This window comes from Erithacus rubecula, assembly GCF_903797595.1.
Source record: "Erithacus rubecula genome assembly, chromosome: 2".
NCBI classification, from domain to species: domain Eukaryota; kingdom Metazoa; phylum Chordata; class Aves; order Passeriformes; family Muscicapidae; genus Erithacus; species Erithacus rubecula.
This window is the reverse complement of record NC_136685.1, coordinates 107,128,825-107,141,823: the sequence shown is the minus strand read 5'-3', so window position 1 is coordinate 107,141,823 and position 12,999 is coordinate 107,128,825. Positions and strand designations below refer to the sequence as shown.

General features: G+C 42.0%; 1 protein-coding gene across 7 annotated transcripts in view; it reads left to right on the top strand.

Moving 5' to 3' along the window:
* Positions 1-933: 933 nt before the first annotated feature.
* VRK2 (VRK serine/threonine kinase 2) overlaps positions 934-12,999 on the top strand; it is a gene marked incomplete at its 5' end in the record, with an annotated part of 35,642 nt that continues 23,576 nt past the window's right edge. For all 7 annotated transcript variants that reach the window (XM_079329491.1, XM_079329493.1, XM_079329495.1 and 4 more), the window contains 6 exons: positions 934-1,069; positions 9,664-9,719; positions 10,229-10,298; positions 10,643-10,730; positions 10,867-10,975; positions 12,158-12,250. In XM_079329491.1, the coding sequence (XP_079185617.1) occupies positions 934-1,069; positions 9,664-9,719; positions 10,229-10,298; positions 10,643-10,730; positions 10,867-10,975; positions 12,158-12,250 (552 nt within the window). The remainder of the gene's footprint in view (positions 1,070-9,663; positions 9,720-10,228; positions 10,299-10,642; positions 10,731-10,866; positions 10,976-12,157; positions 12,251-12,999) is intronic.

Below are 12,999 nucleotides of genomic sequence, written 5' to 3'. Positions count from 1 at the left end.
AAGGTGATGGGGCTGATCGACTCTCGGCCCAGCTGCATCTCGGCTCTGTCCCTGCCTGGAAGCAGCCTGAGGTGGCCATTATCTGTTGCACTGTGCTGGTCTGAGGTGAGTATCTGTGTTTCTGGTGGAAATTGTTACTCATGACTTCTGACACGAACATTCTAAGGGAAAACTGCAGTGGACTGAGTGAGGCCTGGCACCATGAGAGTTCTGTGATTTTGCTGCACCCCAAATCAGCTGAGATTTTCCTTTTTACCTCAGGCAGGAGAATGTCTGATTTCCGACTTCTCAATGCACGAAATTATTTTAAGTTTAAAAGTTCCTCCCTCACGAAGCGCGGCCTCAGAAGCGGGAGAGCGGGAACACCTGCCTCTGAGGCCGCTTGGCGGGCGCCATCTCCCCCTGCTCCTCCGTCCCTCATGATCTCCCTGCTCCATCTCCCTGCTCCTCCGTCTCCCCTCTCCCTGCCCCCGCAGCGCCCGGGGTACGGCGACTTTTCGTGCGCCATGTCCCCGCTCCGCGCCCTGAGGGGAGGCGGCGGCGGCGGCGCCTCAGGGCGGGGCCGAGGGGAGGCGGGAAATGGCGCGCGCCCCGCCGCGCTGAGGGCCCTGAGGGAGGCGGCGGCTGCCCCGGCCCGGCCGGGCTCTCCCGGCCCTGCCCCGATCCCCACCCCGAGTTTCCCCTCCCTGGGGAAAGACGGCGTCCCGCTACTCGTTCCTCCCGCTGCTGCTGCGGAAGTGCCCGGCTGGGGAGTGTGCGGGCGGCGGGGGGAGGCCGAGGGGGCTCTGCGGAGGTGGGTGAAGGGGAGCGCAGAGGGCATCGCGCCCTGTCCCTGCTCCGTGCTGCCAGGCGAAGCACGGCGAGCGATACTGAACCTTCCGGCAGCAGCTTTCAACAAACTTTCTCTTCCGTTTCCTCCTCACTCAAGATACGATGCCGCCCAAAGGTCCTGGCAGAGGAAAGCTGCCGGTCCCGCTCCCTAAAGACATGATCCTGAAAGACACCGAAGGAAAGACCTGGAGGCTGGGCAGTCAGATCGGCCAGGGAGGATTTGGCCTGATCTATTTAGGTAAAACACTGCTGATAATTAGGAGGGTGACTTGCAAATTGCTTTGTAGCTTCCTGAACTGGAAAAGACAGTAACTTTAAAAAGCTGGTTTACATGCTGTTGGTGATCCTTGTTCAAGTGTGGTTTTCTGAGCTGTTTTTCCTGTTCCATTCAGCATCTTCTCCATGGCCTGTCCAGCTCATTTTGCTGGATACTAATGCGCTTTTCTATGGATCTTCAGTGGGGCAACCAAGGTGTTTCTGTGTCAAAGACCACCAAAAAGCACTGCCAGGTGATGCTTCTCAAAGTGAAAGCACTTTCCTTAGCCGAGGTTTTGGCCTTATGCCAGCCTAATGCTCTGTAGCCCTCTTTCAGTTTCTGATTATTGGAAGTGTTATTTTCTGGCCAAGAGTAAATTACTTTTCATCCAGGAAATGAAACAGTAACAGTACTTAGCTGGGTGCTGCCTCTGAATTCCCGGTTTTTCAGCAGAGGTGGGAATGGTGTTCTGTATTTGCTGTGGCCTAGATGAGTTTCTCTGTTTCAGTTTGTGCTCTGTGTGGTGTGAATAGTTCTGGAAGGAGTTTGTAAAGCAGAGTTAAAGAGGAGTTTGTCACTGCAGAGGGTGTGATGTATGTCACTGGTGCTGGTCTCTGAAAGAGCAAATCCAGTATTATGAGCTTGGGTGGTTTGGTTTTTCTTATTTTCATGGCAACATATAGAAACTAGTCCACAGTGTCTCTTTGGAACTAAGTTGAGCTTGTATGGAGCAGTGAAGAATCACCTAGAAGCAGTTTACTGCATTGTCCCTGAAGCCTGACATGATCTTTTCAAGTGACAGTAATATTAACTCTATTTGGAATCTTAAGGCCTAAAACTTAATAGGCAAGTCACTCTTGTACACACACCAGCTTCCTTTTATGTAGAAATCAGCTACACATATAGCAGCAGTATATCCAGGAGGTTCCTGTGGTGAAGTTTCTGGTTTGGTTTCCTCTGGAATTTTAATAGTTCACACTATTCCCCACTGCTCTGATCCAGTGGGAATGACAAGGGTTTTAGCTAACAGAGGAGGCCCCAAAGGGTAGGGCACTTGTTTTTTACCTTCATTTATCCTTTTGGTACATTTTAGTAGCTTGTTATGACCACCTTTGAAGCATTGCTTGGTTACATTTGAGAGATGCTGTGCGTTGGGCACATGAGAGATGTTAGCATGAGAAAACAGACCTTAGCATGAGCTAAGAAGTAAAGGTGTCACTTGGCCTTTCCAAGATAAAGGACAGGAAGATGGGAACCTGCAGAAAGCTCCCACAGACAGGAGGGTGTGAGGGAGCTGGGGATGCAGTGTGAAAGCAAGTTTGTAGTGGGTGTGTCTCTCCATGTGGAAACACAGTCATGTTGTGCTCCTGAATCACTCAGAATCTACTTCTGTCATTTCCTGCTGCAGCCAAATCACACTGGACCTTGAGAGTGGCTTAGCACCTGGGATTCAGACAGTTCCATGCAGGTTTGAGTTTTCTGCCTGATCACAGAGCCCACCAAGGTGATTTCTTACATTGAGGTGTTTGTTGCAGTTTGGCTCCCACTGAACTGAGGTGGAGAGCAGTCAGTGGATTAGAATGAGAATATAATCAGGGACACTTGGTGTTACTCTTCTGTGGTTTTTTTTGTGAGTGACAGCATGGTTGAGAGAATGCAGCTGCCACTTTTGTAATGGTATTTGTGTTCATTTAATCCCTCTTTTCAGGAGGAACAGTGAGTGCTACCTGCAGCACTGAACTGAAGGCTCAGTTCCCCTTGTAGCTCATCAATTGAAGAGAAAATGGACATTTATCCCTAAGTATTGACACTGAAGGGTTTTTTTTTTTGTCCACCTCTGGAGCTCTGATGTGTTTGTATTAAAGTACACTATTCAGCAGCTTTCTGGGGGCCTTGATGCTGCAAAATTCAGCTTTGGAAACCAGAGGGAGTGAAGTAGATGACAAATTTTTGTGATTAAGATACAAATGCTTGGAGACACCCCCTTTTCTCTGTGCTGTTCAGAACTGGTTTTAGAACATCTAGAGCAAGGCACTGACTTTCAGAGAGAAGCTCACCCTGAAGGAGCTGTGGAGAGGGGGGAGGCAGGAGGTTCCATTGCCTGCCAGGTATGAAGAGCACAGCCCTTTATGAAAGTAAAGGTTAACTTTGCCAGCTATATCTTTTAATAAGTATTTTTACAGGAGCAGTGTAAAGATTTTGATGTGGTTGTTATAGCTTAATTTCCCATTAAGAGTATTCCATACTCCATTAATCTATAAAAACGTTCTTGAGAAATTTAACAGTATCTCTGCAAAATCTATTTACTGGGGGTGCATTTTGTGGAAGAAGGTTCTGTTCACTGAATCAAAGCTGCTGAAAGCCATTTACTGACCCTGACTCCTAGGATGCAAATGTGGGGCTTTGGGACTTCTGACTGTGTGCATTAAAGCACAATCTTCAGGTTCTCCCCTGCCTCACAATTGCTTTCCTTGGTTTTTTGATGATTCTTACTGTTTCCAGTCCATTCTAAATTTTTGTGGTGTTGATGCTGATTTGCTTTCAGGCACCTCAGAGCAGTTATCCCTTTGATAAGAGGAGCAGAATGAAGAGCACCTGCAGAAGGCTGTGACATTGGTAGTCTCACAACTGGTTTGTAGCCCTGTGGAGAGCAGTGGAAAATGAACCAAGAGCTGAGGAGCCCTACATTCTCTCATTTATCTCTCTAATCACAGCCAGTAATTAACACCAGTCTTTATATAAATCATTCTCTAGTCCTGCTGCAAGCACTCTATTAATGCACAATTTGGACTGAAAATTTAAATGCAGAAAGGTCACACAATGTTTTGTTAAGATTCCTCTGTCACTGTGAAATCTGCTACATCCAGCACTATCTACAGTATTGCAGACTTCTTTCTCATAGAAATGGATGGTTCTGAAAAATATAAATATTTTTTACAATTTATGTAAAAATATTTGTTAGATGGCCTATTTTATGATAGAATTTACTACACTGTAAATGTGCTTTAATTTTGTGAAGCTCAGGAAAATAAGTATTGATGAAGTCATCACAGAATTGTACCCTGCTTGGAGATCGGTATACCCAGTGCACTATCCTTTCCTTCTGAGTTTTTTTTTCTTCACATTTTCAAGGAAGAAGGAAAGAATTTCTTCCTGAGCAGCAAACAGTGATTAAATGAGTGCATATTCTCTTTTCATAGTGGCAGTACAGTGAGCCCTGCTCCTGGTGGAGGTCAGGCCACACCAGACCTCCTCCTTTTCTTTTAAGCTTGGGTCATAGTGCAATCTAACTGCTGGTGCTCTGGGATTCAGGTGTGGTGGGAAAGAGAATTTGTTTCTGTTTCAGCCCTATTTCCATGGATAATTTGTGTTACTGTGAGCAGGGGTGTACCTGTGTCAAGGAAGAGAAGCATGGATGGAAGCACACTTGGTCCTGTTATTCATTCCTTGAGTTGCTTGAGAAGCTGCTTTAGCAATTGCTTCTGGAGAAACAAAGTCCTTCAGCAGTTGCCTAAATTAAAATAATGCAGCAAATGAATTAAAAATGCAGTAAAATGATACCAAAAGATAAATCCAGTATGACTTTTATTAGCTCAATGGAAAGAGGAATCTTAATAGCAAAGCCCTCTAATTAAAAGCACTAGCAGGTAACTCAGGGATGGATTTTTTTCAACTTCAAGACTGTAAAAATGCATTGTACCTGCAGTTCTGAAAATAAATTTGTTAGTAGACAAACACAACTTGAGGAAGGGTCTTTTTTGTCTAGTCATTAATATTAAACTGTGTGAGTAAAGATACTACAAGCACCCTGTTTTTAGGCAAACTAAATCACAAATTCAGCCTGATTTTGCTACTCAGAGACTGACCTGCACCATCTCTCAAAGAGAAAATATTCCTTGCCTTTACTAGTTCTTGCAGGTGAGTGGTTCCTCTGGAATATTCCCCTTTCTTTTGCTTTTTTGGTCCTCTGTAAAATGAAAATCTTGACTTGAAAAATGTGATTCATTTTTGCACAGCGGTCTGAAGCCCGCAGAGATCATTACTGTTACATTGTAGTGTTCTGCTGCATCATGTGTTGGGAATTCCTTTTCCATATGCTGAGTAATGCTGGGAGGTCAGGAGAGCAGTTCTGATTGATTAAATTTATTCATTATTTACTTTCCAGTGTGGGATGTAGGAGGAGCTTTGGAGGACAGCTCAGGTACCTGTTGCCTCATGGAGGGCACTCCTTCAGTTGTCTTTGGCACCTGTACCCTGCTGAAACTGGCATTGTATCTTCAGAGTGGGCACCATGTCAGACCAGCAGATGGGCTGCAGCAGGATCTTGCCAGAAAACAGTTTGTGCATCAAGTTTTAAATATTAGAGGGCTGGGCTCCCATCTGAGAGTGCTGTAAGAGCAGGCCATGCAAAGCTTTTCTGCCTGGGGTTAAAGGATGTGTCATCCCTATTCCAGCTTGGAGTAATTAACTTTGAAAGTCAAACAATTGGCTTCCATTGCTGTGGAATACAAAAACTCTGGTGAGTCAAGTTTAAGGTTTCATACAAACACAAGTAAGAAATGTAGTGAAATTTCCCACCAGTACTGAACCCTCTTGACTTGGAGGCATTTGGAGTTACTGCAGAACAGTTGAGCAGTTGAACACTATTTTGTCCTAAAATCAATTTAGTTTGATCTTGTGGAGGATGGGTCTTATGGAGGGTTATATATCTGTAATTTGTATAAAACCCTCTACAGTCTTGAAGAATAAAACTTGGTCAAAAAATGCTGCTCAGCAAAGAGTCTGTCCAGGAAATGATGCTGCATCTGTAAAGTAACAGAGAAGTAGATCTTCCTTAGGCTGCATTAAAAGTGGGGTGTAAACACTCTTCAAACACTGAACATTTCATTTTTTGGGAAATATTGGATATGGTGGTGTCAGGGAGGGGGAGTCAATGTGCTTTGTTTGCATTTGAACATTTGCCTTAGCACCTTCCCTATGTAAGAAATAGGTGAAGTTGTGTTTAATAGCAAATGCTACTTTTTATTTACTTGTGTACATTTTGTTTTTAGTAATTCTATTGCTGCAACTTGAATCCTTTTTTTATCATTACATGCTCTGAGCAGCACTCCTTCCCTGCTTTTACCCATTGAATTTAACAGCTCTTGGCTTGACTTAAACAGGATCAAAACTTTTCCAGCTTTTTTTTTATAGGCAACCTGTGTTTTCAAAAATGTGGTATTTTTGAGATTAGTTTTGATTTCTGCAAAAACTAAGCTGATGTATCACTCCTCAGGATTAGCTAATGAATAGAACAAAGCAAAAATAGAATAGTAGCAAGTAAAGAACTTCTGAAAATACTTTCATTCATGTTTCCCAAACAAATATATCCTCACAATATCCAGCAGTGGCAAAGACACCAGCTGTGGACAGGAGCAGGGCTGCTTTTCCAAACTGCCAAATCAATGCTGTTTTCTTTTCCACTGTGTAAACTTTGTCAACAGAAGTGGTTCTGTGAGAGCCATTGAAAATATTTCACCATATTCCAAATGTGGCTGCCACAAATTAACTGCTAAAACTACAACAAGCACGTTTGAACTGGCAAAGGGAGCTGGCACGTTTCTCTGTCAGGCTGCAATTGTGCTGTGTGGCTGTAGGAAATGGCAGTTCAGCCACAAACACCCTTTTGTTACCATAGCTCGTTAACATTTCCACAGTGCCGTTAATTAAGGATGTGGCACTCGGCAACAAAAAGGATGGAACTCATGGCTGAAGTGGATGATCAGGCTGTAAGTGCTGAGCTGTTAGGGAATCCTGGACATGGGCTGATTCCAGGTGAGATTTCTGTGTAGGCACAGTTGGAAATGATGGCTAGGATGTGACTCTTACTGCACTGCTTTATTTCAGAGGGCATTTTAAAGCTGTGTGCTGCTCTCTGGTGTGGTAGCTGTGACTGTGGGATGGAGGGCAGGAAGGGAAGGCAGAGCTGTGCCCTTTGCCCTCTGTAAATATTTTGAGAGACTCCTCTTGGCAGGAAGTGAAAACAGCCCCAAATATCAGGAGTTGTGCATCTCTGTTGATAGAAGCAGCATAGGCTGGGAAGTTGTACCCTTGTTATGCTATTTTAAGGGGTTTTTGCAAACATAATCTCACCATATAGTGCTCCTGGTACCCTCTGTGAATGCTTATCTGCCATCAGAGACCTCCTGCCTATCAGCACTGCTCTCCTGCAGAGTCTCTGCTCACTGTCCTGCAGTCTAGCATTTAACTGATTGTAATATTATAAATAGCCATGTGCTACCACACAGAACGAGGCTAGCACATGGCTAATTACGAGTATACAGTAATTAACTATGAGCTAAACTCGCAGGAGAGTATGTGGTGGTGGTCTATGAGGTATGTAATCAGACTGTTTGTTAAACCTTGGGAGCCTTTCCAGTCTGTTAAATAACTATACATAGTAATGAGACAATTTTTAAAAAACCATTTATGTTTATTTATGGACAAAAAAATAGTCTGTCTTTTTTCTGAGCTGTGACTGGAGTAGTGCTGGTTGAGATTTGAGTGAGTAATTAAAGTGATGTAACAAAAGGTACACACACAACTGCTGGTCTGCATGAATGAGACTGATTGTCCCAACATTGTCTAGTGTTAATCATAGGGACTGCTGTGCTTTGTTCTATATATGTGCAGTAAAAATAATACATTTTCTCCTTTTGTACACTTGAATGTAACTCATTTTGTGGGGCACCTGTGTCAGTATCTTGTTGAGCTTTGACTTTCTCCCTTTCCACTTAGTAACCATTGCTGGCTGTGTTTGGGTTTATTTTCCTGCAGGATGTGCTTTCAGTGTGACTCCAGAAATGTCCAAGCCAGCACAGTGTAAGAACCATGGGGGTGAAGCCCTTTTGCTGGGCTGCCTCCTGTTAATTGCTCTTCTTCATTACCCTGACAGCTGTTGCTCTGTTCCAGATTACCATGAATGAGGCATCTCTTTATAAAATGTCAAGAAGTCTACAGGGAAGTTAGATCAGCCTCTTTCAAATACATTTAAATTTGATACCTGCCTACACCTATCAAACCTCTGTTAAGATACTTGATGTTGAACTACATTTTGTTATCCAGAAGTTCTTTTCTGATCTGTGCCAGTCAAGGGAGCACATCAAATTCTGTTTGGGTAATGTGATGTTGTTGAATGCAGTGAAAACATATGGGATGTGCTCCTTTTACTAATGGCTTCTATTAACACATATTCTATATGTGGCAGAGAAAAATAAAAGACATAAACATCTGTGCCTTAATTCCCACTTCAGTACAACAGTATGGTAAGAACAAAGTGTACCAAAATTTTCCTTCTAGTAGATTTAATGTATATTCTGAATGTGACTGTTAGTTGTGTGAGTCTATGGGTAGTTCACACCTTCCAGAGCTACTGTTTTAATATTTCAATCTTACTTTAATGTGTTATTAGCACAGCAGCACTCACATGGGGAAGTGTCAGTGGGGAGCCTGTGGGTGTTTGGGGTGTGTTTGCTGCCAGATTCAACCCACATGCTGAATAGAATTGAAGGAAGATGGCAGCTAAAGGAGTCTGTTCATTGTAAAAGTATTTTTATGCCCTGACCATCAAAAAAAAAAGTAAGCTTGGATGGTTTGATTAGATCCAAGTTTACTTGATTTTTATTATGTGGATGAAAGGGGTCTATTTTTGTGTGTGCTCATGGTTGAAGTGTTTCACACCTGGACTGTTGTTGGTATTTGATCATTATCAGAAGCATAAAAGGGACACTTATTTCCTAGGAACTGTATTCTTTTTACCTTTTTTCAGTGATGATTCTAAAAGATGATTTAGTCTCATTAAATTTTAATCCCAGTGTAGCTCCGTGCAGCTTCAGTAGTATCAGAGGGAGCTGATAGTTCTCTCAGGGTCAGAAGAAAATAGGATTGCATTGTCTGTGCACAGAGGTTCTGTCTCCTGGGCTGTAATTGGCACATGTGGTCAATTATTGTTTTGAAATCTCTACTTGCACTGAGAGGCACAATCCCTCAGCTCCCCTTTAGGCAGGTGGTGGCTGTGCTATCCCTAACTTAGGCCAGTGTCTAAATAATGCCAGAATAGAAATCAAGGTTCTAGGGCCAAATTAATTTGTGACAGAGGAAAGCAGACAATCCTGTCTAGAGGCATAATGTAGGTCAGAACTTTTAAGTGGAGTCTTTGTCACGACAGCAGATTGACAGCAACCAAATACAGTGGTTTTCCAGTTGGCTGGAATGGCTTAAACAGCCTCTGTCCTAATGGAATAGCTCATTGTGGTGCACTGGGGACATCCTGCTTACCCCTTAATTAACATCCAGGGGAGACTTCTGAAAACATGGCTTAAAATTGCTTCTCTACTTGTTGATTAAAAACTTCTGTGTGTGTGTTGGTTTTGTTTTATATTTCTTTGAACTTGGCAAAGCTCTGACCTTTAAAAGCAGGAATTCAGACTATCTTTTGTTGTGTATTTTGGTTGCCAGACTCAGTGTTAGCAGAGTCTTTATTTGCAATTACATTTTGTTGCATACAGCTTGATCTCCATCTCTTTATTCCTTTGCAGCATCCCCTCAAACTCAGGTTCCTGTAGAAGATGATGCAGTGCATGTCATTAAAGTGGTAAAGTGCAGATCTCATTTCTAAATTATTAACTTGCATGCAGTTCTTTCTCTTAATTATCTATCCTTATTTTCAGCATTGGGTCTCTATTGCATGCTTGTGGTTTTTGCTGCTTGGGTTTTTTAATATCCTTTCCCTGCTTGGGTATATATTTGGCATTTCCATGACACACAGTATTTCCTTGACTTGATTTTTTTCCCCTTGATTACAGCCCCTTAACAGTTTGATAAGGAAAATTTCACTGTGATCTCAAACACACCTGAACTCCAATATCTCTGAAAATAGAATCTTAAATAATATCTGAAAGAACCAGTGTTGTTTATGAAAGTTGACAAACAACTCTTCTTTTTAAGCTACTTAATAAAATTAAATTTCAGATGACATGGAATCTGGGGAGATGGGGAGGACAAAAGGGTTTCATTCTCTTGCTATTTCTTATAGGCTTTTCTAAAGAAACTATTGTCTATTTAATGCCTTTTATGATACCAAGTTTATTTGTTTCTCCATAGGAATATCTTGAAAATGGCCCCTTGTTTTCTGAGCTGAAGTTCTACCAGAGGGCTGCAAAACAAGAGCACAGTAAGTAATGGCTCAGCTCTGACTCAGTAGATGTCAGGACAAGTTTGGATTGACTGCTTCTGTGAAGAACTGTTGCTTTAGGGCTCAAAAGCCAGCTCATTTCATGTACCCTGACCCAGTGCCAGCTGATGCTGTGGTAACTCTGGATTGCTGTAGGTTTTGTTACTTGGGTGTTGTCCTTGTCCTTTCTGGTCAGAAGGGAGAACAGAAGAACCCAGCCAGAACATTTATTGTGTGCACACCAAGGAATGGACTCCAGAGACAGGCCAGCCCTAGGACAGAGAAAACACTCCAAATTTGGAGTTCTCAGCTGCCTTTAACCCAATGTTATGTTCTTCTTACAGTAAGAAAATGGATGAATCTCAAAAAAATAAGATGTTTAGGAATTCCAGTGTTTTGGGGATCAGGCCTGGCTGAGTACAAGGGCAAAAGGTAATGAAATAAATGGTAATTAAGCCTCAATTTGAGTGATGACCTCTTTTCAAAATGGAGATTTAGTCCTTTCAATCTGCTACAAACTTGCAGTCATGTCATAAAGGATTCCTCCCTTTTCCATATTTTCTAATAGCTACAGGTTCATGGTCATGGAGAGACTGGGGCAAGACCTTCAAAGAATCTTTGAAGATTGTGGAAACAAGTTTAAGAAGGAGATTGTTCTGCAACTTGGGGCACGAATGGTATGCACACAGAGAGAGGAAATTGCTGTGTCTCAAATTTGCTCAGTTCAACTAGAGAATTATCTTGCTAATACAGTTCCTTTAGGTGGCTGCTAAGTTTAGAAGTAAATGTGTAAATGCTATGTATTTTCTTATTTCTCTAGGGTTTTTTAGGGGAAAAAATACTCAGTAGAAAATAAAGACTCCCCTACAGACTGAAATTTGGTCAAACCAACTTTTTTCTAATAGGTTAAAACACAGACCATCCACTTCAACCTGTGTGTCTAGACTGAGATGTGGAAGCCTATTCTCATGTTTCAACATGTATTGATTTTTTTTCAGTGTCTGAAGGGTATTGTATTAGACATCCATATTTGTCAGAGTTCACAATTGCATGCCTGAATGCCAAATTTGCAGTGTATTTGCTGAACACACTGATCATACAGGCCAGGATTTGGCCAGTCTGCAAATACCAGTTTTGTTTTCAAATGGGTGTAGACTGGCACATTCCAGCAGAAAGTTACATATGTGCTCCTTTGTGACATGGTTTGTGCTGTGAAATACTGTGAAATGCTGCTATTGCTGAGCACAGGTGGGCAGAAAATGGAGTAGGGACAATGTTAAAGTTAGAGAAGAGAAACTCTTTGGATACATCCAAAGCATCCCTTTAATCTAAATAATAATGTTTGTTTTTTTTTTTTTTAATTGGAGGGCTTTCATAGTTGATAAACTTATAATGTTCTTTGTGCTGTCCAAAAGCCAGGATTGGGTTGTCCTTTGTGTGAGTTGCAAATATGATTTTTAATAATAATTAGATCTATTGTGCCTCACTACTGCTGGAGGAGTTGGTGCAGGGGGCTGTGACATGAGATGCTGGTCATGTAATAACTGGCAGGATCACATTTATGCCAAACCTTTAGAACTGATGGAATCTGATCTTTCTCAGAGCTTGGTATTCTCAGCATCTCCTCTGGTGTTTATGAAGTGCTGGTTTCACTCTTGCTCTGTGATTTAGAAGCTGGTACTCAGGTTACACAGTGATAGCTCATGCAAATATGGCTTGTTTGTACTTTGCCATTAGTCCAAGCCAAATTTGTCAGCTCAGCCTGTGTAGCCCTTGGTTCCCCTAAGTGAGAAATATTTGGTGGCAGGGTTGGGGCAGAGTGAAGATGATGATGTTCTCTGTTCTAAACTCTTTCCTAGTTGGATACTTTGGAATACATCCATGAAAATGAGTATGTCCATGGGGACATTAAAGCAGCAAATCTTCTTTTGGGCTACAGCAATCCACATGAGGTGAGTGTGTTTACTTATCTACACTTTTGTGTTTATAACCACTGGAAAGTTCTAAGTTTTGCAAAAGTTTTGCTTTCACAATTCACATCTTAAAAGGAGTTTATGCATGAACATTCAGATCCCCTCATAACAGATTTGAGAGTGGCTGTGTGGAGCTTGAGGGCTGAGAAAGAAGCAGGACAAAGCTGTGCTTTGTTCCCTCTGTGTTCTGCTGACTGGGATACTGCTGTGGATGGGTAAATGAAGAGGATAAATCACAGACCTAATTGCTGTTCTAGGTTATACCAATTAAAGGATATTAGTAGGGATTAAGGGTATGGCCCATTGTACTTTCATTCTTGGAAGTTCTAGGTTTCTAGAACTATGCCATGAATAGTTTCCATGCCCTAACTCCCCTGTCCTGCTCATTGTAGATAGAACAGGTAAGTGGGATTAAAGTTGCTGTTCTCTAACATTCTACAACCAGCCTTGGAATGGAAGGTTTTGAGTGAAATGTTCTAAAACAAATCTTTTGGTCCTGTCATATTCCACATGCTCTTTTGATGTATTTTTTTACTTTTTGTTTTGTGTTCTTCAGGTAATAAAATGTAAGTATACTTTTTTAATTGGAAAAAAATAATTTAGGAAAAAAGGACATCTCCAACTTCACTTAAATATAATTAGCTGTAAGCAATACTTCTTTCAATGCTGGTTTCTCTGCTGTCATGATAAAGAAACAGATCTTGCAAAGCAGCTCACTGCCATTTGTG